This window comes from Microtus pennsylvanicus, chromosome 4, assembly GCF_037038515.1.
Source record: "Microtus pennsylvanicus isolate mMicPen1 chromosome 4, mMicPen1.hap1, whole genome shotgun sequence".
In the NCBI taxonomy this organism is placed as follows: domain Eukaryota; kingdom Metazoa; phylum Chordata; class Mammalia; order Rodentia; family Cricetidae; genus Microtus; species Microtus pennsylvanicus.
This window is the reverse complement of record NC_134582.1, coordinates 113,067,383-113,095,131: the sequence shown is the minus strand read 5'-3', so window position 1 is coordinate 113,095,131 and position 27,749 is coordinate 113,067,383. Positions and strand designations below refer to the sequence as shown.

At 39.3% G+C, this 27,749-nt stretch overlaps 1 protein-coding gene across 11 annotated transcripts in view; it reads right to left on the bottom strand.

Moving 5' to 3' along the window:
• Hecw1 (HECT, C2 and WW domain containing E3 ubiquitin protein ligase 1) overlaps positions 1 to 27,749 on the bottom strand; it is a 237,636-nt gene that overhangs the window by 23,468 nt on the left and 186,419 nt on the right. For all 11 annotated transcript variants that reach the window (XM_075970173.1, XM_075970169.1, XM_075970170.1 and 8 more), the window contains 7 exons: positions 25,007 to 25,157; positions 19,496 to 19,635; positions 16,621 to 16,742; positions 14,233 to 14,418; positions 10,219 to 10,353; positions 6,979 to 7,084; positions 4,489 to 4,585 (listed from right to left, as the gene is read on the bottom strand). In XM_075970173.1, coding sequence (XP_075826288.1) covers positions 4,489 to 4,585; positions 6,979 to 7,084; positions 10,219 to 10,353; positions 14,233 to 14,418; positions 16,621 to 16,742; positions 19,496 to 19,635; positions 25,007 to 25,157 — 937 coding nt within the window. The remainder of the gene's footprint in view (positions 1 to 4,488; positions 4,586 to 6,978; positions 7,085 to 10,218; positions 10,354 to 14,232; positions 14,419 to 16,620; positions 16,743 to 19,495; positions 19,636 to 25,006; positions 25,158 to 27,749) is intronic.

The window sequence follows — 27,749 nt, the reverse complement described above, 5'->3', positions numbered from 1 at the left end:
AAGTGCTACTGCCCTTGGTTGTCCTGCAGAGGTGGAAGGTAAGCCCATTTGCTAGAGACACCACATGTTCTTCTGAAATGTGAACCCCCAGGGCCCTGAGACAGATCTGACCTGAAAGCTTCCTTCCTGAGCAATAGCTTTCATGGTACCAGAAATCACCACCAAAGCTTCTGAAGGAGGAAGGCAACTAACAGTTCTACCCAGTTATGATGCCTTTGAACTACAACAAGGACCAGCATGGCATGATAATCCTAAGGTCATAGGCCACTCATACCTTGATGGTAAGCAGAAGATGTATAATTGGACTTGAGACCTGCTCAACAAGAGGGAAATTGTGCTGAGACAATCAATGTGGTAAAGAGAAAGCCCATAGAGTTGGAGAGTAGCTTTGGCAGCTATATATCTTACAGAAGATCAATACTAGAATATATAAAGTACTTAAACAGGCAAAAAATCAAATGACCCATTTAAAAATGGGCCTGGGACATGAACAAAGAATTTTGCAAAAGAAAAAACATATAGGATAAAGGGTAAAGGATATGAGATAAAGAAAAAGGATAAGTATAAACAGAGACTGCTTGTTCCTTTCCTGGCCACCCAGACCCAAACAATCACACAAAACTATATTAATTACAACACTGTTTGGCCAACAGCTTAGGCATATTCCTTGGTAGCTCTTACATCTTAAATTAACTCATTTCTATTTATTAATCTGTGTATTTCCACTAGGCTATGACTTATAAGTAAGGTTCTGGCATCTTTCTCCTTCAGAAGCTACATGGTGTCTTTTTGATTCTGCCATCTTTCTCCCTATGTTCAGTTTAGTTTTCCTGACTAACTATATTCTGCCCTGCCATAGGCCAAAGTAGCTTTTTTATTAAACATATAATAAAACATATTCATAGCATACAGAGGGGAATCCCATATCATCTCCCCTTTTCTATCTAAATAAAAAGGAAGGTTTTTAACTTTAACATAGTAAAATTACATATAACAAAACAGGTATCAAAAAAGAATTGTAGTTAAAATATTTCTTTGTGAGTCTAAAGTTTCATAATTTATCTTTTATCATAACTAAGGAAAACTATAGCTATAACTGTCTATCTTCAACTCCATCAAAGACCCCAGAAGGATACAATATTGTTGTGGGAACTCCTTCAGCCAACAGCCTTTAAGATAATGGCCCACTTGGGGCATGATCTAATATACTATAAATGCAGACAAAAAGTGTGTGCAGAACTCTTGGCTGCTGCATTTGGTTCCAGTTCCCAGCACATGCAGAGAACTGCAGATCACTACTCTTTCTGTGAGTTTATCCCCAGATAAATAAACCTTTGTTATGCTCCATTCTAGGCTATTGTGGAACTCTTTTGTATGCCAACATAATATTATCTAAGTAAACAGGAAGTGCATTGTAAGCAACTTCCAAAACCTTATAATTAACAGAGACATCTTGCTGCTTCAACAGTCACCCAAAGTTCTTCTGTAACATGGGCATCCATCTTCAGCCTATAGACCCATAGGATGATGATATAGGATAAAGGATAAAGATAAAGGATATAGGATATGAGATAAAGATAAAAGATAAAGGATATAGCATATGAGATATAGATAAAGGATATAGGATAAAGGATTATAAGATAAATAATAAAGAACATAAAGGAAATAGGGTAAAGATAAAGTAAATAGGTATAGGATATAAAATAAAGATAAAGGATATAGGATAAAGGTAAAGGACAAGAAATAACTCTAAAAATGTTCACTATCTTAGCAATTAGGGAAATGAAAATCAAAACATTTTGCCCCAGTCAGAATGGCATAGATCAAGAAGACACCTGACAGTAAACGATAGAGAGGCCATGGGGGAAAGGGCACTCCTATCCACTGTTTGTATATTGTAGATTGGTCCAGCCACTCTGGAACTCATGTGGAGAAATCTCAGAAAGCTAAAAATAAATCCACCCTTTGACCCAGTTATACCATGCCTTCGCATATGCCTAAAGTGCTGGACATCTTACTCCTCAGGTTCTTGTTCAGTCATGTTCATTTTTGCTTATTCACAGTAGCTATAAAATGGAAACAGCCCAATGTCATTCAGCTGATGAATAAATAATGAAAATGAGACCATGAAAATTTCAGGTAAATGATTGGAACTGGAAAAGACCACACTGAGTGAAGCAACCTGGTGCCTGAAAGACAAATGTCTCATGTTCTCTCTCATTCGAGGTTATGAGCACCAAATCCTTAGATGTGAGTACATATCCTGTAGTAACTGCAGAAACCAGGAAAGTAAAAAGGGACTATTTCTGGGCTGGGATGAGCAACAGTCAGGGGAAAATGGTACAAAAGATCTGATGGGGGAAATGGGAAAGAGAAAGCAGCTCTAATGAGGGAATAGGGAGGAAGACGAATTCAGAAAGATGGTAAAATAACAGTGAGATGCCTGAAAAAGTCATAAGGAATCATGCTATTAACTATCTACCTAAAATACCTATAATGCACAAAAACTGGTATATAAATATGTATTTACAATTTTTATTTCTACAACACACAACTTTTTAAAGTAAAAACCAATATTGGAAATTAAGCCACGAATCTAAATCTGCTTTCTGACAAGAGCTTCAAGTGATTCATTAACATTTTAACAGATTTGAAAAACACAGACCTAGGGCGGGATTTCCACGCTGTGAGATTTCCCCTATGTGTGCAACAGCAGGAGAAAACCAGCAAGCTGTAGGAAGATCATCTGATCTTGAATGAACTCGGCTCACAGAGTCTGTGTACTGTAAAATATGCCTGGCTCATTTATTTTTACTATTAATGCTGATCTAACTTACCTTTCTATCGTGTATTGTTTATGAAGAGGTTGTTGCCATATGCTTCACTCTTTGTTCTACTCAGTGAGACAGAAGGTTTTTCCTAAAATAACCCATAATTTGTGAGTCTAACAGTGCCAACTCCAGAACGACAATGTGTGAATAAACAGCTTTAAGTCCTTTGAAACCTAGATAATAGAGCTCCTGAGAGAGAACGCTGCAATTTTAATAAGAAGCCCTGAAATGCATATTTAGTTGCTATCTGCAAGTACAATGACATTTGTGGTTGATTATTAGAAAGGTTGGCTAGTTACTACTGGAGCACCAATACTCTTGGCTTGATCTCATATCCAAAATTTAAAAATTATTATGATTATTATTTGAGATTATAAAATAATTATAACATTTTCACCTTCCCTGTCTTGTCTCAAACCCTCCCATGTAACCCGTGCTCTCTTTCAAGTTCTTGTCCTCTCTTTAAATCAATTGTCATCCCATGCATATATGACTGGAACCCAGCCATCTGCTCAGGGTTCAGCAAGCCACAGATTTTGGAGGAGAACCTAAAGTTGCTACCTTACTAAACCAGTATAATCCCTAATTGCATTATAAATATTTGCCTTTATACCCACAGATAAGCATAGTCCTCATCTCTTATCAAAGCAACTTCTCTTTGCAGCAGGTAGAAACTATTACAAAAAATCATGACCAGTCAAAATGCAGAGTTTTAGAGCCCAGTCCCAACTGATACATCTACAACACAAGTCCTGGCAACTAAGGCTCAGGGATCATTGTGGACGCGTGGATGGAGAGATTGTAGGAGCCAGAGAAACATGTAGTCTTGTCTCCTAGGAATGTTAGAAGCCACACTCATGACGTCTCACCAACATAAGTGCCTAAATATGAACTGAACCAGGATGACACCAATGCCCCAACCCTAGACAAAGAGCTACAGGCAACTAAGGAATGCCGAGAGCAGGAGCAATAGTATTCCCTAGGGGAGGACACAGAAATTAGTTATACGATACTAAATTGTCAGTCCTGAAGATACATACAAGTAACATCATACAGGCTGAACAGGCTGTGTTTATGTATTTATAAATATACATGTATATACATATGATGTATGTAACAGCAAATAATAAAAAAATAAGGCCATAGATCTGAACAAGAGCAAGAAGGGTATAGTAGAGGGTCTGGAGGGAGGAAAGGAAAGAGGGAAATGATATAATTATAATCTCAAAAATAAAAATTTAAAAAAAGACATATATACTAGGATTTAAGTAGTTAGCATAGATATAATACTTTGTGTTTGTTTATTTTTGAAGGTTGTCACCTAGTTGTTTTTTATCATTAAGCAATTATATTTCAAAACAAAAATAATTTAGATAGTGCTTTATATAACTAATCTTTCATGAAAACTATGTTGTTCCCTTTCTGTTTTCCTCTGAATTAGTAGAAATAATTTTAACACTATGTGATGGGATAGGGCTACCTTCTCTGAGAAATTTTCCAGAACCCTGGACCCTTCCTTTTCAGGTCTCAGCTTAAACCTTCTATGCAGCCATGGAAGGTGCATGCGCCTCAGCGGGTCTGTCTCCACAGTGTTGCTTTTCAACCTGGAAAAAGACTGGAAGAACCAAGTGTTCTAGGGATGGGAAATGAACCCTACCTGAGTGTGTGGTTTCTTGCCAAGCTTGGCTGACGTTCTTGTAGCATTTCAAAAATGTTTGGCTGGCGAAGAAATGCCACAATCTTGTCATTATATGCTGAAACAGAGAAAAAAGCAGAAAGATGGTTGAGCTAGGTGACAATAAAATGCCCACTTCACCCTAGGGAATAATGTGACATTTGAATTTCTCTTAAGGAAATAAGCTCTTGCATAAAAATGGGACAAAAAGCATTATTATCTTAAAAGATAAGTGAAAAGAGATCAGTCTGAGTAGTGATCTGGAAGTCCCAGGAGTGTGCAGGGTGTTACTTCATCCACATTGGAGGGAGGATGAAGATGAGAACAGCTCTCCTGTGAAGACATCTGTATTTATTCTAGCCTTTGTGGTTCTTTTCCAAAGTTAACATGACAGAAGATCCTTTGTGAGTTCAAAAAAATTCTTTTCTGAGTGTTTTGCAATTGCTACCATGGCTGTGTGTGGATTTTCCGGCCACAGGGATGAAAATACACATTATTCAGACTTTCTCACCTCATTTTGCTTAAAAAAGTTGATGACTATGCTAGCTTTCCTCATACATACATGGAAAGGGAGGCATAAAGAGTGCACAGAGCAACAATCTTATGCAGCTGTCAACCAAGAATTCCCACTGGTGCAGTAGTGGCATGAATATAACAGAGGGTGTCAACCACGGTATAAAATGGATTTAGGACTTTTTCTACAGGAGGGAACTCTGGTCTGATCTTCTAAAACTGATGAAGAATATGGCTGGAGAGGTCACAGGCCTGGAGAGAACCATTAGTATGTTGATAGGTGGGCATAGTATCACATTGCCCTTTTATTATTTATCTTTTTACTCATCAAGGAGTGCAGTTCCCACTCAGCATCAGAGAAGCTTCTTTTTGGCTATGGATGGTGCTTAGTGCAGAGACTCACAGCTGGTCAGAATGCAGAGGCTAGGCAACTATATAACACTCAGCCCTAAATGGGACATTTGTAACACACCCTTCCACTCAAGGATCATAATACATCACAGAAAATGGGGCAGAAAGATTCTAAGAGTAAGGAGGTTGGGGAAGAGAAGACAAAACAATGTCTCCTGGATGCGACAGGGTTGTTGGACTTAGGAACTCACAGCAGCTGCAGTTGCTACATGCCAGTCAATATCCCAGCTTGTACGGGGAGGAGCTCATGAGGTCCTGTCACAAACTGAAGAGTTATTGGTGTGGGAAGTCCTTCTGTGTATGTGTTGCTTTTATTGGTTAATGAATAAATAACCTGGCTTGGCCTGTGATAGGGCAGAGTAGAGCTAGGTGGTGTGTGTGTGGGGGGGGGACTAAAATGAATGCTGGGAGAAAGAAGGCAGAGTCAGTGAGATGCCATGTCGCCACCAGAGAAAAAAGACACAAGTTGCCAGCTGGAACCTTGCTGGTAGATCATGAGCCTCATGGTAAAATATAAAATAATAGAAATGGGTTAATCAAAGATATAAGAGCTACCTAGAAATATGCTTAAGCGATTGTCCAAGCAGTGATTTAAAGAATATAGTTTATGTGTGATTATTTTGGGAGTCTGGGCGGCTGGGAAACAAACAAGCGGCCACCTACAACTTGTTAGCAGTTGATGACTGGTAGGAGAGGGAGAGTCGAATTTTTCAGTGGTGTGTCCTTTGGTAGGGTGCGCATTCTCCAGCAGATGGCCCCATACCCATGTGTATACGAGCAGCACTAATTGGACAGAGTGGGTTAAACAGAAGGAGGGATTGAAAGGAGTTGGAGGGGAGAGTGGTGGGTAGATCACGATCAAAGCACATTGTATACACGTTTAATCTTTCTAAATATAAATTAAAATGGCTATATTAAAAACCCACACCTACATGTAGCTGGGTGTAGTGGCAAAGTTCTACTCTGACATCTAAGGCAGAAAGATCATGATGATTCAATGCCTGCCTGGTCTATGGAGGAAGTCCAGCCTCAGCAATTTAGTGAGGCTATGCCACAAAAATTAAAATATGGAGATATGGCTTAATAGAAGGGTTTTTGCCTAGCATATATAATCTTCTACATATAATCCTTAGCAACAGTAAACAAAGAAAGCAATGTAAAACCTTGCTTACACCAACAAGAAAATGAATCAATTGTTTCATTTAAACCCCGTATTTCTGGATTTAATTGACTATTGAATAAAACAAAGAAGAAGGGTGTGAGGGTCTAGAAAATGAACTGAGTGAGATGAGGAGGAAGAGAGTAAAAAGCTGGGAAGTGTCATGAAAGAGGGGAGGCCAGGCATGCTGGTGCGCTGGACAGTCAGGCGAATCTTGTTTGTTTTAGGATAGCCTAGTCTACACAGTAAGTGCCAGGATAGCTAAATATACACAGTGAGAATCTGATTCAAAAGAAAAAAAAGAGAAAGAAAATGCAGGACTATTAAAAAAGGCTCATGGCAGGGACAGCAATTGGGTTGCTAGAGGCGCAGTGACTTAGGATACATACCCAGTGGCAAGGACTCATGTTGATGCTGACTTCGAATGGCAGCTATTAGGCTGTGTCCTGGCCTGGCCAGCAATGATGCTCCTCTGTTTCTAGAGACTTCTGAGGCCTAATTTAAAATAAAAGTGTGAGATTGAAAATCTGTCACCAATTATGGATTTTTCTTTAAAACCATTTTCTTTTGCCTGCATAAATATTTAAAACATCTTGACATTACCTAGATTCAGAAAATAAAGTTACAATCCTTAAAGTGATGAAAGCCAAGCAAGTATTAAAAATTGAGTAAGTGGAATGTTGTATTATGCTCTGTAAAAGTGATTGTGTCAAATGTTATCAATGCACTGACCATAAATAGAGAAATAAACTCTCTATAAGCACTAGTAGAAATCTAGGTTTATGATTTTCTTTTCAGAGATTTGGCATTGAACTTCAGTAGCGAACATGGGTTGTACTTGCTCTTTCAGTAATATTGACCGTTCTCCAATAGCCCTCTTGGCTTAGCAATCTATTATTCCAATCACTGCTCTGGATTCTTTCCACACTGTATTTTGATTATACAATTTTATACATATAACATCTAAGGTTTCAAAGAAAGTAAATTTATTCAAAATTTTCAATTGTGGGAGAGAGAATTGGGATTTTAACTAATATTTGACTACAAGGTGTTAATTTATACCAAACCCCACTGTCAGACTGCATCTGGTATCTTGATTTGTGTTGGAAATTTGACAAAACCTCCTGTGATAAATATATTTACTTAGCTTAATATCCATACTTATGATGATTAATTGAAATATAGGTCAATTTTGAAAGTTAATTTCTTAAGTGCTAAAACATGATAATGATTTTATTCTAGCATGAGTCTATATTTATGTTGTTCCTTAAGACCTTAAAGCCCAACATGGTGGTGCATAGCTGTAATCCTAAATGTCTAGAAATGGAAGTAGGGATAAGAGGCGCTGGGCAGTGGTGGCACATGCCTTTAATCACAGCACTTGGGAGGCAGAAGCAAGTGGGTATTAGTGAGCTCAAGTCATGCCTGGTCTACAGAGCGAGTTCCAAGACAGTCAGGGCTGTTACACAGAGAAACCCTGCTTCAAAAACCAAATAAAAGAGACCAAGACAGTATAGATTTTCCACTTTGGAATATGTATCAGATATTTTTTGCCTTTTAGCTTCTACCTGCTACATATCTTTACTTCTCCCATGTCAGGGCAAAGTTACCAGAAGAGAGAGATAAGGAGACTAGATGGGTGAGGTTTGAAAATGTGATAAGTAGAGCTCACTTGGATTAGATGAATTAGATAACAGAAAAGTGCATGTTAATACCCTTTCAGATAATTCTTGGATGATGAAGAGGACAGTTATTAACTGAACTGCGTCAGAGCTATTTTGACATATCAATGTTTCACAAGCAATGCAAGTCGTACCCTCGATCACAATCTTTCTTTTCGAATAGAAAAGGTTTGAAAAAATTATTTGCTTGTCTACTTATTTTTGTGTGTTTGCATGTGTATGTGTGTGAGCATGTGCATACATACATGCAAGTGTGTGTACACAGGCACATACCACAATGCACATATGTCAACCAGAGGACCATCTCCTGAGTCAGTTCTCTCCTACTGTTTTGTGGGATCTAGGATCAAACTTAGCTAGCAGACCTGAGTCTATCTTAATGGCTAGCACACATTTTTAGAATTTATATTTCAGACAACTACTTGCAATTGTAAGTGATCTATATCTTTAGCAAATTTGTCTGCAGGATCCAGTTTTCTTATTACATGCAGTTATTCCATATCAATACAGACATTGCCTCAATAATATTAAAAGCCTTGGGTATTATAAAAATTAAAATGGAATATTTCAAGTTGATGCAGAATTTTTAATTTATTCTCTATAATCTCAAGATAATATAACCTTTACCCTTTGAAATGCTGTTAAAGTGTCCCCAGGAAGGGATGCTGTGCACAGTGAATCAGGAAGCTGCGATTTTGCTTTCTGTAGTCTGAGAATGATTGAATCTTAAGGTTTGACATTTGCATACAGTTTGGAGATATAAGACACTCCTCTTCATGCGACCACATGCTCATTTTATGTGTAGGAAGAAAGATGTCACATGCTTCAGCAGTCTCCTAAAACAGTGACATGCAAGAAGTCTTACGAAAGACCAGTTCATTTTGTCATGTTGGCAGTAAGCCATGAGTGCCCTTGGGAGAACTTTCTCCCAAAAAAGCAGCCAATGGCCGTTCTTTTAAATCAGCATTCTGGAGCAGTGGCTGTTAGACGGGTTGCTGTGGTTCCAATTCCCCATTAGCTGCATGGAAGGTTTACCTAGAGCTACATTCTGTAGAATAGACAGGCAGATAGATCCTTCCCGTAGCGCTGTTTCCATGTTTTTACCTCACTGTAATTCACTTCCCTAAGTTTCCACAGGAAATTAATCTCAAGGTCACATCTCTTGAGATCCTGATGGTTTCTATGAAAAGAGGTCTCAGATTGTCAGGAAGGAAAGGAGGATTTACTATAACATTATTTAGAATGGATTGGAAGTAGAAAACAGCAGTGTTTTGATTCTTGGCTTTAGAAAAGGAGAAAGGAGTCGGTATGGGATACAGGCTTCAGTTTAGAAAGGCAATGAATACGGTCCTCCAGAAAGGCAGCAGCCTTTCGTTGTTCAGCAGGGAGTAATCATAAAGGGTAAAAGAAGATAGATTCGTCAGTCAGGGAGACTGACGAATGGGGACAGAGTACTCAAAGGGCCTGGTTCCTTCTTCTTCTTTTTTTTTTCTTTTCTTTTCCCTCTCAGTTCTTAGTTTATGGTCATATTATTGAAATTCTCTCTAGGGTCTTATGGAAAGGTAAGATTTTAAGTCAGTCATATGCTGAATATCAGCAATTTTGCCCTTTTGCAGGTAACCAGCATTTGCAGGTAACCAGATGACAAGAGGATTCTTTTGATGTATATATAGAGATCTCTTGACATAAGTTTCCTTTATACCAGGTAGATTTTCAGTAAGGGTGATTTGGGCAGAGGAAGGAACAGAAGGGGGCAGCCTGAGAGATATATAGGTAGCTGAATGGGCACACTACATGGTGGTTCATTCTTCCATTGCAAAAATATGCATATGCCCTCACCCTTGTAGGACAGACAACCCTAGGTCATGAAAACCAAGAATTTTTTTTTTCTGGCCCCAGAGAAGAGCAAAGATTTGGGAACAGTGATTCAGGACATAGAGAACTTACCTCTCCAGCACTGTAACTCCGGAGCCTCTGGAGGTGCTGCCGATGGGTCAGATGACTGGGAAGGCGGCCATTCTGAAGAGGGATTCGGGGATCAATGAAAGTGGTAGCTCGGCTGTTGTGGTCCACAAAGAAAGACTGCAGATGGACAATAAGACAGTGCGCTGTGAGAGATGGGAGTTGGTACACTAAGGCTCTTATCGAATCCCGTGTCTTAGTTTTGTCTCCTATGGCTATGATAAAATACTTGGACAAAAGCAATTTAAGGGAGAAAGGGTTTATCCTGACAATTAGAGGATCAATTGATGGTGACGGGGAAGTCAAGGCAGCAGAAGCTTGAAGCAGCTGCATCCACGATCAGGAGCCGGAAAGCAAATGAATCCGTGTTGCTCCTCAGTTCCTCCTCTCCATCCATATCCTCCAGGATCTCAGCCAGGGAACAGGGTCATGCCTGGGGGTGGTTCTTCCCACCTCGATTAATGTAATCAAGAAAACCCTGCACAGGTGCGTCCAAAGGCCATCTCTTGGGTGCTTCTCAATTCTGTCAAGATGACAATTAACACTGGCCATTGCAGTCATCACATGTACTTGACTCTTTCTCTTTTCTATCATTTCAAACCTACCTGACACTCATCTTTAAAATTAGACAAGGAAAAAGACATGGGCATTCAACAGTAGTTTCTATCATTATTAATAGATAGCTTTAAAACACTTGGGTGTGTATCTTCATGACACAGGGGTGCATGAAAGACAAAAGCGGATCCCTGGGGCTGGAGTTACAGATTGCTGGGAACCCCTGACATGGATGCTGGAAACTGAACCTGGATCTTCTAGAAAACAATAAAACTGACTTCATTCCAATGATGCAGAAATTGTTGAATTTAAATAAGCCAAACCTCCAAATTCACCACATAAATGAACTCAAAGAAAGAAATCACATGGTCATCTTTTTTTTTGTTTATTTTTTTTTAGTTGTTGAAAAAAATTTCTGCCTCCTCCCCATTTCCTCCCCCTCCTTCCACACATCGCCCGTCCCCCCACTCCCCTCCCCTTCTCCCCACTCCTCTCCCTCTCACCCACTCCCTTCCCCCTCTCCCCACTCCTCTCCCCCTCACCCACTCCATTCCCCCTCCTTCTCGAGACTGAAGAGCAGTCCAGATTCCCTGCCCTGTGGGAAGTCCTTCACATGGTCATCTTAACAATAAATATAAAAGAACCCTTTGAGAAATCCAGCATTATGAGTCACAGAGTTAAGGATAGAGGAACATACCTCAACGTAATAAAGGCTAGACTGACAACCTTTCTTTGGGTTTCTTTGGTGTGATAAAGCACCAGAACCAAAGAGATTTCAGGAGGAAGGGTTTACTTCAGTTTTCCACTTTCGGATCACACTCCATTACCAAGTGAATTCAGAACAGGAACTTAGGACAGGAACCTGGAAGCAGGAACTGAAGTGGAGGCCAGGGAGGAGTGCTGCTTACTGACTTTCTCCTCATGGCTTGCTCAGCCTGCTTTCTTAAAGGACCCAGGACCACCAGCGCAGGGTTGTTGGTACTACCCACTGTGATCTGGGTCCTCACACATAAATTACCCATCAAGAAAATGTCCTACAGACTTGCTTACATGACCATATGGGATCATTTTCTCAATTAAGTTTCCTTCTCCAAGATGACCCTAGCTTGGGTCAAGTGGACATAAAAACCAGCCATTATACACTCTTACAGCCAGCATTGTGCTAAGTGAAGAAAAAAGCATTCCCACTAAGACCAGGAAAAAGACAAGGGTGTACAAATTTTCTTCCCCACTCAATAAATAGTGTTTGAAGTTTTACTAAATAATATATAAGAAGAAAACAAAAGGGATAAAAATAGAATAAGAAGTCAAAGAATAGTCACAGATATAAGAGACATGAACGACTCATCCAAAACTCTTACAGCTGATATAAATGTCCAGCAAAATGGCAGGAACAAAAGTAATATTCCCTCTCTGAGAATCTCTCTGTCTCCACATTGCTACATAATTTTTTTAATGTTTTCATTGAGCTATGTATTTTCCCACTCCTCTTCCTTCCTATCTTTTCCCCTTCCACCCTCCCCCTTGAGCCCTACACTCCCAATTCTCTGGAGCTATGGATCGTAGTCTGGTTATCCTTTGCTTTTCTTATAATATTCAATCCACTTATGAGTGAGAACATACTGTGTTTGTCTTTCTGGGTCTGGGTTACCTCACTCAGGATTTTTTTTCTAGTTCCATCCATTTTTCTGCAGATTTCATGATGTCAAATAAATAAGTTTTTAATGGCTGCTTGGGGTTCAGTTCATCAGAGAGGCTGGACCTTCCTGCTGCTACATAGGCCTTAAAGGAGGAGGAGTGGATGGGGGTGTGTGGAGAGGAGAGGTTTTTGTGGAGGGACTGAAGAGAAGGAGGGGAAGCTATGATCATGCTCAAAAATTTAATTAATTAATTAATAAAAAAGGCATCTCATACTCAGTTATTGATAGAATAAATGTAGTGAAAGTGACCAATTTTTAAAATAAAAGCTTCTTGCCTATTCAATGCAGTTCCAATGGAAATTCCACCTCATTCTTCACAAAAAGAGAAAACAAAAACTGTCAAAAGTTTGGACAAGGTTAGAAAGCATTAATATTCTTTGTCAAAATATCACAAGAATAGTCTCCAGGCCAAATATTAATATTCTTCTCCCAAACCTCTGGAGCTGGGCCCCCAGAATTCAGATCAGCCTCAGCACCACTCTCTTCCATGCTCCTACTAGTACTGCCCATTAAGCCCCACTTAAAGCATCCAACTGCTTTCCAAATCCAAAGTCCCAAAGTCTATAGTTTTCCAAACAAAAGCACAGTCAGGACTATCATAGCAATACCCCAGTCCCCGGCACCAACTTATGTCTTAGAGTTTTATTGCTGTGAAGAGACACCATGACCACGGCAACATTTATAAAGGAAAACATTTAACTGAGGCTGGCTTGTTTCAAAGGTTAGTCCATTATCATCAAGGCAGAAAGGTGGTAGTGTGCAGGCAGACATGGTGCTGTAGAGGTAGCTGAGAGTTCTAGGTCTGGATTCAAGGAAGGATTAGAAGGACTAGGAGGTATTATTTTGTTGGAGTAGGTGTGGCCTTGTTGGAGAAAGTGTGTGACTCGGGGTGGCCTTTGAGGTTTCAAAAGCCCATGCCAGGCCCCGTCTCTCTTCCAGCCCACAGATCAGGATGTAAACTCTTAGCTACTCCTCCAGCACTTGCCTGCTGCCTGTCTCCATGTTCCCTGCTACAATGCTCTCTGCTGTGACAAGAATAGACCAAGCACATAACACTGTAAACAAGCCCCCAGTTAAATTCTTTCCTTTATATGAGTTGCCTTGGTCATGGTGTCTTCACGGCAGTAGAACAATGACAAGGGCAGAAGTATTAGGAGGTATGGCCTTGGAGGAGGTGTGTTACTGGGGACAGGCTTTGAGGTTTCAAAAGACTTGTGCTGTTCCCCATGTTTATCTTGTCTTAGGATGTGAACTCTCAACTCCTGTTCCAGCACCATGCATAACTACCACATTCCCTGCCATGACTATCATGGGTTTTAATCTTCTGAAACCATAAGCCCCAAGTTAAACACTTCCCTTGTATAAGTTGGCTTGGTTATAGTAAAGTAACTAAGACATGGGGCATTGAACAAAAGCACTCAATGGAAAATTTAAAGATGTAAAGAGGATAGATAGCAATCCTCAACCAAGCAGTATGTTATTTCCCTGGAGAGCAATGGTACAATTCGTCTTCTAAAAGGAAGGAGTTAAGAAGCTAAATATCTCATAATGCAGTGTCCATGCACTGTGGAATGAGTAAGAAACCTGATGTCAATAGTCACTATCTGCGTTTTCCTCTGGGGCTAATATTAAACCTCTCAGACATGTAAGCATCCTTCTCCATAGTTTTCCCCTCACTTTCTTCCACATCTGCATTGGTGAGCCGGAGTGTTTGGCGAAAGTCCTACACACTGGTTGTCCTCACCTTTCCCTGATGATCGGTTTTGATCTCCCAACCCCGAGGCAGTTCCAGTCTTGTGTCTGCAAACATGTTGATGAAATTCACCAGGTCCCGGTTATGCTGGTAGCGTTCAAAATTGCGAGCATCTCGTCGGACCTTCAAAATCATGTGCTTCAAGCAAGTGCTACTTGTGAAGACCCGGTAGGCACTCTGAGATGATTTGGGGAAAATGAAGGAGAAAGATGTGAAATTAGGAAACACAGAGTAAACACACTGAGTGCTCTAACTTGATCTAATAAGAGTCCAGCTTGGTGGTGATTTGTGTGAGCTAAAAATGCAGACTTTAAAAGCAGACATAGCGCTCAATGTGGAAATGTGCATTTGACACACATGGGCCTCTTTGGCTGGTCAATTCTTCCTGATCTCCAGAGATCTTCTTTCTAGTGTCAGCCATCCTTGGCTTTCCCAGGTCTCACTCTATATCTCTGAGCATTGCCCTTTTTCTCCCCATGTCTTCTCTGACTACAGAGCTATCCTTTTGATCCTTTTATCTATTTAACACATGATAATAATTTATCATAATTAAAGGTGGTCTTCAGAAGCCTATCATTCTAGTGAATCTTATATAACATCTTTAGATAAGGGAATGAGAAGAAAAGAAGGCTGTTTTAGGAGTTTCTACATTAATCAAATTATAATTTTATGCTACATCGATATTTGTGTACCCACAGCAGAAGTCTCGTTCCCTTCAGTATATCTCTGGGACTGCCCCCAAATCATCAAGCTATCTAGGTGGTGTTGGGAGGGGCATGTGAGTACTCAGATGTGCCTCTGCGCACATGTATTGTGAGGAAAGAACACAGTAGGAGGCTAGAGAAGGTTAGTCCAGTGGGTCCCTCAGCCTAAGGCCCACAGGAAGCCCAGAATATAGTGCAGAGTCTTCAGTTTCTGACATACTTGTCACCCTGTGTGATTCCCCACTACTCACTGGGGATTCGCTCTAACTAAACACATTTATTTCCTCTTTTCCCAGCCACAGCCTTTATCATTGCACCAAAGTGTTGCACCCCTGCCTCAGAAAACCCTACTAATTCCCTTCCCCCAAACAGAAACCACTCAGTATTCCTTGGGTCTTCATCTATTGTTCACCAATTGGCCTTTGGAGATCCAAGCACCATTGAATGATTTCTCAAACAATTCCTCTGAGCTAAGCCATTTCTCCCAATTCTCTTGGCACCTATTGAGCCTGGAACTTGATCCTCCTTTACTTGACTGGTGGAATCAGCTTTTAGTCTTGAAGCTCTCAGCACTTCTCTGAGACTCCGCCAGAGAAATGCTTCATCAAACTACCAAGTCATTAGAGATGGGCTCCGAGAGCACCGGGAACCCCTGTTGCCAGGAGAGGATAGGCACCTCTGTGGTTTGCTAGGCTGCTGGGTCCTCAGCATGTCTTCCACATCTGCCATCCACAGTGCAGCCATGTTGTAATCTTGACCACTACACCATTACTAACACACTGTCTCTTTGTCCCTTTCAGCTTGCAAGACTCAGTTCTGACTTTGCCTCCTGCCTCATGTCTCCCAGGAACTTTGCCCTCTCTCAGTTTGGACTTTGTTGCACATCATTAGACTGTCAAAGACATTTTGTCTCCACAAAACAGACATCTACCAGTATTTAGGTTTCTCCCTAACCTGTTTCTGTAGTTCCAGTTCTCTAGGCTTGTGCACGAATTAAAAAAAAATGTTTGTGAAATAGAAGAATTAATGAATACTATTATATTATGCCATTGTTTTATGGAAAATGCCTCAAAAAATTTAAGAAAAGAGCATGTATGTAAAATGAAATCATAGTTAATATCAAATTTTTGAAGTATATCACAAGCTAATCTAGTTATTATCTAAGAAAAAGCTGTCTAAATGTTTTTAATGCAGTTGCTCTTATAAAATGGTTAAGGATAAATAACATTTGGACACTTTATACTCTTGATTTTAAAAAGATTTAAGATCAATAAAGCAACACACATTTGTTTGCAAGGAATTGTCACTGATATGATCCTGATGAAAGCCTTAGAAAGGCAAGAGATTTTCTACCCCCCCCCCCCATTTACTGGGTGACTCACATGGAAAAGACATGTTGCACACACACACATACACACACCCCCTCCCCCCAGAGGAGACCATGCATTTAAAAAAGAAAAAGGAAGGGCATGTGGGAGGGTAAAGAAAGAGAAAGGATAAATGATGTAATTATATTATACTCTCAAAAAAGGAAATAATTAAAAAATCCTTCCTTTTTTGTTCCTGAGCTCCCAGAGTAAAATTCTAGCCCCTTTATCTTAGTAAACGACTACATAAGCTTGTTTTGGGTTTTCAGAAAGCCGGTCCACCCTATCTCGGTTTCCAGAGCACTCACGTAGTTGGCATGCAGCACAGTGAAGAACTCGGGATTGGTGATGAACTTGACTGCCGGGGACTGCAGCAGCAAGGTGATCTTTTGTGAGTTGACTGGAGAAAGTGACCCTTCTCTCCTCAGATCTAGAAAAAAAATTAATGAAGCAATGGAATACGTTGGGCAGAAGGTCCTCCCACATTGAGTATGTGTCTTCCCATAGCAGAGCACAGAACCCCACACAGCGACACTGCCAGGACAAGAATAGCAAGTGCTCCTTGTCCAAAATGCTTGACATCAAATGTGCTTCAGATTTTTTTCAGATTCTAGAACATGTGCATTTACATATTTTAGAGATGAGACACATGCCTGAACATGAAATTTATGCACCTTCTGTCTATACCTTATATACATAGCCCAGAGGTAATTTCACACAAACCTTTTGAGGCAGTCTCACAATACAGAGCAACCTAATTTCAAACTCATGATCTTGTTTCCCCCTTCTAAGTGTTGCGATTAGTCATGTGTCATCATACCTGGTTTATACAACATTTTAAATATTTTTATGCATGAACTGTATAATTTTCCTTTTGTGGCATCATGTTGGCATACTAAATATTTTGGATATTTTTGAGTATTTCTAATCTTGAGGTTTTCTGTTTGTTTGTTTTATCTGTGTAACAGCCCTGGCTGTCCTGAAACTTGCCTGTAGACCAGGCTGGTCTCAAACTCAGAGATAATTTTCAGTTTTTAAGAGTCAGGTATCATTATTTCTTGTTAAAGTTCTTGTATAATTTCAGCTAGGTTCCAGACCTCTCTTCACCTTCCTTTGTCTCTTTTTCTTGTTTTGTTACAAATGTTACCTGTAATTAAGACACTTTACAGAAGTGGCCAGTTTTCCCCTCCTATAGACTCTTCTCTGTAGTGGGACTTTCGAGTTCCTGAGCTGGGCCTGGCCTTGTGCTTTGTCCCATCTACTACCACAAGACAGGAGTGGCGTGTCCGTCCTGAGCGACCTAAGCACCTGTATTTCAGTTTCTTCTCTGTCGTCATGTCCACTAAAGGAACCAGCCAGAGGGACAAGCTTCCCAGCTGAGGCCATCTCAGTCCAATGCCCACACAGTTAACACAGCAGGTGACCAGACAGGAATGAGCACAGCACCATCCTGACCAACTTGCCAGCTTTATTTAGCTGACATGGCTCACCTGCAGATTTGAGGTGTAAATGAATTGGGAATTTTATCCGCTAAAATTGAGGCTTTTGTTACACGGTAAAGTACATGTGATTCAATACCAAACCCAGAAATAATCCTAGGTACCATTTCTCATCCTGTTTCTAATTACAAATGTCCCTCAGAAGACTGAATAAAGCAATAGTTACAGAAAAGCCTAAACCATATTTGTTACATCTGATAGAGAAGACAGGATGGAGACAAAATCACCGATTGAAGTGTGTGAGTGCATTTAAGAAGGAATGAGCCAGCAGGTTGGGGGATGGCCGACAAAAAGATGTCTCCCAGTTACAGCATGGTTATTACAGTCTTAAAGTTACTGCAGCTGTTTTTGTCTACACAAGACTTGCTTAAGATTGGGCCCATCGACAATTCATCATAGATTAGGGAGGGTCCCAAGGCTAAGGGCCCTCCGTGAGGATAATTAACAGTTATTGGGGGAGTTTCATGTCATTTCCTTTACACTTGTTGACTTGTTCTAGTAAATAACCTCTTACCTACTGTCAGGTAAGAAACTTTAAACTTTAACTAAACTCAGTGGGCCACACGCATAACACATGTGTGTATCATGGATAACATGGAAGTAGGAAGTAGGAAGTATTATAAAGAGGGGTACTGGCAAAGAAGGGTGAGGGAAGTAGGAAATTTCATCTAGAATGACTAAAATTCATTATATAAATGTGTGAAACTATCAAACATTGAAAACATTTTTAAAATTAAATAAATAAGCAAGTCCAATATCTATGTTGCCACAAATCCCAGACCTGCCAGGATGAGAATTAAAATATCTGCTTGCTTAGACTGTTTCTGGCCTTTTTTGACAAATCTGTCACCATTTACCCCAATTCAAAAAGAAAGTGGTTTACTGGGGTTTCACTGTGTTAATCATTCTGTTGTTTTTGGTACGAAGAGTGGAAGCCAGTCTCATGCTCTTTACATATCACGGTTGGCATCTCAATTAGGTTAGATTTAAAGGAATGAAAAACAGGAAAGTAAGGCTTGATGAAACAATTTGCTCTTGGACTTTGTGACCAAGAAGGCCACCAGAAAATCTCTTTGTGCTCAGGTTCCTCCTTGGTTGAACTGAATTTTATTCTTAGTGCACAAGACTCATTAGAAATGGATTGTGAAGATTTATCACATTTTATTTATAAGTGGAAATCCTAAGGGCACCAACAGATACATTACCTAACAATGCAGGAGTCTGTATTTTCTTTCTTTCTTTCTTCCTTCCTTCCTTCCTTCCTTCCTTCCTTCCTTCCTTCCTTTCTTTCTTTCTTTCTTTCTTTCTTTCTTTCTTTCTTTGGTTTTTCAAGACAGGGTTTCTCTGTAGTTTTGGAGCCTGTCCTGGAACTAACTCTTGTAGACCAGGCTGGCCTCGAACTCACAGAGATCCGCCTGCCTCTGCCTCCCAAGTGCTGGGATTAAAGGGTTGCACCACCATAACCCAGCCTGAGTCTGTATCTTCTAAGATTCCTGGTGGGAAGCTTTGCTGTCCCTTTACTCACACCTCTAGTTCCTCCATCTTGTTCGCCCATATCTTTTTGCTCTATTATCTGTGGGTCACACGGCTAGCCCATGAGGCAGGGTAAGGACTTGACTCACACGCACTACTGCCACAGCCATTACATGCCACCTCCAGTGTTCTGAGTTCCCTCCTCCAATACCTAAGCTTGATTGGGAGGATTCTGCTTCCGAGTCACTCCCTCCACCTCCACCTCCTCCATCTGCTATCTGCTCACAGCTTTGGTTGCTAGAATCTTCATCAGGTCTCTCTGTTGCAATGGTCCTCTGAATGTTTTGATACCTGTACATTAGAATATGGAGAGACAAGAGTCAACTTGTGTTTGCTAATGTTCTGAATGATGCAATTGGACAAATCTGTAGACAATTGTATTAAAATCAGGAGAGAAGTGTCTACCACTCCAATAAGCTAGCCAGCATAATTAAGAAGGCGGCTATCTCCACACTGTTCGACTAGGTAGCTGGACAAATCTATTTCATAAGACTTAGAGACTGTACACAAGAGGGTGGTGGGAAGGGAGGGGAGATCTGGAAATGTAGTTTTCAATCCCATAGCTCCACCCAGTTATGATAAAATGGAGCTTATATGAGTCACGTGTTCAGGAAGGAGATGGGGAGGGCTATTTCAGAAGAGGGGGAGGAAGGAGAGCAAATAAGCAAGTCTGCAAATATAATTCAAGATGAGTGAGGAGCGCACCCAGTCCTGTATAGGGTCATTCTTCCACAGCAGGCTTCTGAAGGAGACGGTACCCTGTTCCTTCCCTGACCTCAAGGAGCAAAGTCTTTCCACCATGGTCTCCAAACTGCTCACAAGAAGATCTGTTAACTTACATTACCTGAAGAAAATTGAAACCCCTGCTTCTAAGAGACTGTTGAGATACTGTTCTGTGTATCTAGGTTTGAGATTCACCAGCCTGCAGGATCGCTACCTTTTATTTTATTACCCATCATTCACTTCTGATGACCTGGGAGAAGACACTCGTCAGGAACAGTGGCTGTGAGATGTTCCTTGAGGACCTTTTAGAACAAAGGGTGGAATTCCTGCAGCCCTCAGAGCATCCTGCTTGTTTCCCACTTCTCTGTGGCAGGGAGGTGATGGGAAGGTAAAAGATGGCCCACTGTGATCTTGCTGGAACTCGGAATGCAGCCAGGGCAGGAGACTAGAAGCTCCCAAAACTCTGACTTTAACTGAGGGCAGAGCATTGCCAAAGACTGCTGAAGCTGCTATTGGACAATGACCTAATGGATATGGCAGACCATAATTTTGCCAGGTGGCCAAACAATCTTTTGAGAACCATATGTTCTCCTGCTCTCCTTTTAAGATGTAGAATCAGTCTTCTCCCCTTAGGGGACCGAGCACAGCATATGTGGCAGTTTTGTGATGGGACCCAGAAAGCCTGAGAAAGCCCAGATCACAGAAACCATAAACTCAGCAAGAATTCCTTTTTCTATTCCATCGTCTGTGAAAGTCCTCCTGTACTTGTTTTGTTTGGAGCTAAAAGGATATAAAAGGTTCATGGAAATCGGCAATAAAGTCAGTTGAAATATACAGCTTTTAATTGCCCATGCATGCATGCAAATATAATTATACAAAATAGAAAAAAAATCCCAAACGAAACCATGCCAATCCAAACAAACAAACAACAAACACGCCAAATAAATAAAGCTTTAGGACAGAAAATTTATGTGGAAATTAATTACAGTTCTTAAAAGATTACGGCAAAAGTTGATCCTCTAAGAAGTGAAATATACGCCATCCCAAAAGACCAGGAATACAGAAATATCTCCTAAATCAGTCAAAACAGACCAGAAGACGAGATGGAAGTAAAGCCATTTTTGGCATAGTGAAATCTATAAAGTCACATTGTTAAAAAAATTAGGCATTGATAATAAATACCCAAACTATTTATTTCCTGATGCTGTTTTGGGAATAGAATCACAAAGAAAAACTCTAATATAAAATAACCTTAATATTTAAAATGGCCCTGCTCTTCAAATAAAAAATCATGATAAAACAATAAGCAAATATTCAATAAAACGAGAATTTAAGTGTTCTAAATTATAGCTACTCAGTGGGATAGTTACAGGGACTGAAATATTAATCTGAAAACATGGCAGTGATATAAAGCACTTGCCATACAAATAATAAGGAAAATGAATATAAAATTTTATTGTCATCATGTCGTAACTATGTAAGAATTTTGGCATATATAGTGAAATAAAAATTAGATAAATTTCTTTAAGAGTTTAAACTTTGGAGTAAAATGAATATAATTTTTCTATTTAAATTTAAATCTTCTTTACATTATAAATTAATAAAGTTAACTAAAAATAAGTTTTAGTTGATTATTTAAAATGAAAATGCATGGTGATTTTTTGCTTCATGTTTATACATATATACGTATGTGTGTTTTTGAAAGTAGAGTTAATTAATGCTAGATAGCCTCCAACTTCAGGAATTAACTCAGAACTAATCTTGTATTGAGTTCTAGGCAGTTTTTGGTACCACAGCCTTTGACTGCCTTTCTCAGGTGTATCTCTTGATTGGCCTACGTGGTGGGAAGTCAAGGAAGATTCCTCACAATGCTAACATAGATTTCCATTTTTCAGTGAGACAGTGATCTGTGTAGATTCTCTAGGCACGTTCATAGGTGAGTATACTTTTAGTACACTTTTTGTTGCTGCCTACTTCCAAATTATAGAAGCCTTTAAATGTCTGAAAACAGTGGAAGGACGTATTTAAAAGCATGAACTTCTGTAGATAAGTTTTTCCACAAGAAATGAGCACTTTCTCAAATCACAAGATTACTTTTTTCTTTATCTGTCCAACTTCAAATGCAGCTCTCCATCCAGTATGGTCCCTGCTGCTTCTCCCAGTGTGTGCAGCTCCACGAAAGGGCTCCTGTCTGCTGCAGGTAGATTTGGACGGAATTCTCTTTTATACAGTCTGAACATTATAACTTATATTAATTTTTATGCCAGAGGTCTAGGTATTTTGTTTTTCAAATGTATTGCTTTGTTGGTTTGATTTCTTGTGCTTTGCTTATTATTTGGTGTTCGAACAGCACCTCTTACACATGTAGCTTAACGTCGTTTTTGATTAGCCAAACAATTTCAGCATATTGCTTCCGATGTTACTTTCTGCCTATAGACTTACAGCATAGAAAGGCTGGCCTATGGACATTATGTGCATTTATGTCCAATAAAACTAGGTCATGGCAATTCTTTGCAATATGCTTTGTTCCTGTGGGAATGATTGTAGAGAAATATGCTATGACCGAAAATCCTTTATGGCTCTTATTAATGACTTAGACATTCAGCTACTGATGGAAAAATGGAAGGCAAATGTCTTCTAAATACTCAAGCAATAAAAGCATACTCTGGTGACTTTCATCTGAAATATATGTCTCTATAAACAGAATTCACTTTAATTAGTTAATTTAGTTAATTAAGTGTGTGTGCACGCACATGTCTGTTTGTGGCTGTGTATGTGCACACACGTGTGTTTAGTAGCCAGACGTTGACATCAGATAGTTTCCTTGATGGCTCTTTATGTTTTGAGGCAGGATTTCTCACTGAAGCCAGAACTTACCAATTCATCTAGACTAGCTGTCCAACAAACCCAATAACCTACTGGTTTGGGATCCCCTGATCTGGGATTAAGTGACTATGCTGCCACCTCTAGGTTTATATGTGTTCTAGAGATTTCATATGAGCATCTAGATGCAGTTCCTGGTGATTGCACATTTAGTGACTGAGCCACCTTCCCAGTTACCTATTTTTCTTTCTTTCTTTATCCATCTAGAAGATTTCTTTTCTTATTTTTATGTGTGTGCCTGTGTTAATGTATGAGTACCTGTGTGAGTGTTTGTCACTCACATGTATACATGTCAGAGAGGGTGTCAGGACCCCAAAGCTGGAGTTATACATAATTGTGAGCCACTGGATATATAGGTACTAAGAAACAAGCTTGGATCCTCTAGAAGAGCTAGAAGTACTTGTAACCACCAGGATATCTGCCCAGTTCCTTGCTTTTGTTTTAATTAGTTTACAAAGCAACAAACTTCCTTATGTTCCTCACGTACATTAAGCTGTAGGTGACTTTTCCACCCATAACTTTCCCTCATCTCTCTGCACCCATTTTTAATTAGATCTTCCCACTCCAAGTATTTCCCCTTCAACTTTCATATCACATGTGCTCTATGTATTTTGGCAGGTCAAAAAGTCCATTAAAAAAAACCCATTTAATAGTTAGATCCAATTAAGTCTTAAAGGCATTGCTATTGAGAAATATCCTTAACATAGGCTTTTATTCTTTTCAGTCCTCCTCAACTTTTTCTTTAACTTAGCATTTGAAAAATAAACAAGACAGGGTTGGATGCAAATTCAGCTGAAGTAAGCCTGATGCTTGTGCTTTCAGCAACAAGAAGTTACTAAAGCCATTGCTCACTCTGTCTTCAAAGAACAAGAAAATAGAGATGTTGCTGGCCTGAAGCATGAGAGACACAGCACCCACGGTAAACCAAACCCAAAGAGTATCTGTTCAAGTTCAAAAGTGAAGACATAGTTTCTAATCAAAATGATTCTAGAAGGATCTCCATTTATTATAGGGTCTTGATATGTTGTTCAAGCTGACCTTGAGCTTGAGATTCTTCCACTCCAGCATCCCCCCAAACTGGAATTACACAATTGAACCACTATAGGCCATTTCAGAAATATTTTTAAGCACTTATTTATCTAGGATAAACACTTTTGAACTTTTGAAGCCCTGCTGTTTATGAGCACACAATGATGATGAGAAGAGGGAACGCTCCCTAGTTATGGGGGTACAGTGATGATGAGGTGAGAACAAACTCTGCAGTGACTGATAGCTGTATAATGGAGACAGCGCAAACTCTACAGTGAAGGGTGTATATTGATGACAGACAGCTCAAACGCTACAGTGAAGGGTGTATATTGATGACAGCCAGGGCAAACTCTACAGTGAAGGGTGTATATTGATGACAGACAGCGCAAACTCTACAGTGAAGGGTGTATATTGATGACAGACAGCTCAAACTCTACAGTGAAGGGTGTATATTGATGACAGCCAGGGCAAACTCTACAGTGAAGGGTGTATATTGATGACAGCCAGGGTAAACTCTACAGTGAAGGGTGTATAATGACAGACAAGGGCAAAGTCTACAGTGATTTGTGAGGCAATTTTTCTGTATGGGTGTTTTTTTTATTTTTGTGGAAACTATAATTGGAATGCTATCTATTTTGAGTTCTGTATCTTTGGGGAAATCTTATGATGGATGTAAACTGGTCTCCCAAAAATGTGCTCACAGATATAATTTTACATCTAATTTTTGGAGAGTTTGTGGGGACCTTCACATCCTTGGGGGAGGGGCCATAGTTAAAGAATTTCTGATTTTTTTGCTTGTACCAGGAAGACATTCAGAGGAACCCTGTGTTTAAATGTCACTTAAGCTTAACAGGCTTCCTGTCACTATCTTCCAAACCTAGGCTTCCAAATACTTACCACGAACAGATTTCTTACATAGTTATTTTTGTTCAGCTTCCATACAGTGAGCAGGAAAGCAGAAGAGGGTTGTCTTGCCATTCTTATCTAACCATGGCTATTTGGGGCTTGTTCCAAACTGGTCACCAACCTTCTGTTAAGCTGCTCCATCTGGTGGACAGACCCGGACCTGATCATTCCATCTGGGGTAGGTGCCACTGTTGGTCGCTGCCAGGTGGTTGTACGATTTACATGGTCCACGTAAAAGACCCGTCCGTGGCTGTCAATTCGAGCTTCCCAGTCTAATGTTTAATAAAAGGACAAGAGAAGTCAAGTACAGACTACTTGTCAATCCATGTGGACACATCCCACTTCCAGGGCTTCTGAAGTTAGAACTCACCAGTGGCTTATTGGACCCCACCTCACTTGTCTTCTAGCCCTTGCCGTGACAGCTAGAGAGGAGCTTGGAATATGCTTACCAGAAAGGAGCTAATAGACTTAGATTCTACTTTGCTCTAATTATGGTTCCTTGACTATGACATATGCTTAAATTTAATAGTGTCTAAAGGAGGTTTGGTTACTGCTTTAAAAAATCTTGCTGATTATTCAAAAATCAACTGCAGAAGATTGAACGAACCCTGCAGTAAACATTGGTGTTGTGATGCAAAAGAATCTGTTCTTCACTTAGTCTAACAGAGGGTGGGGAGGGGCATTTGCAATGGATTGTGTATTTAAACCCCTTTTTAACTGAGTTCTGAAATGCTGTATGTGCAACTTCAGAAAGCTTCTTTCTAAACTGAGCAGGCTCAAGCAACTGCAGTTACTTTTAAGGGGGTGAATGGAAGAGTTTGGTAACTACAGTTCCAAACTCCTCATATGATCAAATGTAAACTTACAGTATATATTGAACCTACCTATGGCTGGCTAACCAAACCAAACCAAATTAATGGAGCAATGTAACAAGTATCAAACTGGAGAGAAGAAAGGAAAGGAGGAAGGAATGCAATTATTTTTAATTAAAAATGTAGTTAAAATAAGTAAAAGATAAAAACCTTTTAAAATTATTCTTTTATAAAATTTTTGAGATTTTAACTACATCATTTCTCTCATCTTTTTCTTCCTTCAAACGTCTCTCATTTATTCCTCCTTGCTCCTTTTCAAACTTATGGCCTCTTTTTACCATTAATTGTTGTTACATACATATATGTATGTGTATGTTCATATATATATATATATATATATATATATATATATATATATGGATCTATAAAGACTTTGTTGCTCAGGAATCATCACAAACGGTAGAGTGAGTCAACGCAGAGCATAGATGATTAGTTGGTGGTCATGTAAGCGAAGGGGGTTGAAATCCATGAATAAATCCCTTGAATCTGGGAGCTAAATGTGCTTCATGTGCATCTGAACTAGGCATATAAGAGCAATGATTCATGGCAAAGGGTAAAACTTCTGTAGTCCACATATAAAAATGTGGTGGAAATAACACCAATATCACCATATCATGTTGATAATGCTAAAGAAACGCTAACCATGCTAAGACAAATAAGAAGCATAATTGCAAAAGAGGAAGACCATTTGGTCTTTTAAGTGAGAAAAGATGGTTTGGGGAGTGGGCCAGACAACAGTAGTTATCTTGAAAACTCATGCCTTAGACAATGATATAGTGACTCTTAAGTTTTAAATGAAAGATAATTTGGCATTCTTATGGTTTTTATATGTATGTGGCATATCTGTTTGGAAACATAATTTCATTTGTCTAACCTAGAGGTTTGTCAATACCCAATGAAAATCCAAATACCAGAAAATTCAAAATTTAATGTATATGGCAGATAGGAGGAAAGATGTAGTTGAATTACAGAAATATAATCTAGGAAGATTTCTCTAAAGTAAGTTATTAGATAATTCAGATGTCAACTATAAGAAAAATAATTTATTGATGAAAATATTGTACATATTTGCAATTTTATAACTTCATAACTAATCTTGCTCCCAAAATTTGAAATGTCTGTTGTTTTAATCTTAGAAAAGTTATTGAACAATTGTTTTTTTGAACTATCATCCAACAAAGCACAAAAATTAACTTTCTAATAACACCATGTTATTTAATTCAAGTGAGAAGACTCCACTTACATTTCTATAAACTAGTAACTATGTCAAGTCCTAAGGACACAGACAGATAACACAGATCTCTACTCTCAGGGAAAGCAAGGACTTTTCCATTAGTCTTGCAAAATCTCCAAGGAGTCAGGGGTTGGAGAATGGAACATTGATGATGCATTTTTAGTAAGTTTCAAATTTCCAAATCACTTCTGGAAAGGATGGTCATCAAAATCCGCAAGCTCTTTTATTAATATGTTAAGTACCTAAAACACATAGTATTAATTTTGTATTCTTAAAAATATTCATCAACTAATTAACTAAATTTGAGTATGTTTTCTGGGTTGCTTTGTAAAGAATTATTTTTCACATATCTTATAAACAAAGAAAAACTTCTGAGTGGATCTCCAGGCCTCAGCATTGTCAGAAGGATTAAGCGCTCTGATGCCATGAATTCATGTAGACCCCTGAAAACTGTCTCTATCCTTCACTGGGTAAGTTACAGCAGTGTGGGGTCATTTAGGAGAGAATAAATTATTGGATACCTAATTATGTTTTATTAAGAACTTAAACATGTATATTGTTATACTGTGCACTTAAATATTTTAATAAATATAATATCCTATATATATTTTACAGACATATATCTAATTGCCTTCTGCCATCACTCCTTTTGATATCTCAACTATAATATGATCAAGGGAAGCTTTAGATCACTCCTACTCCACCTTCTCTACTAAAGACATTTTTTTCTTTCCATCAGTCAAGGTTAAAATGAGTCA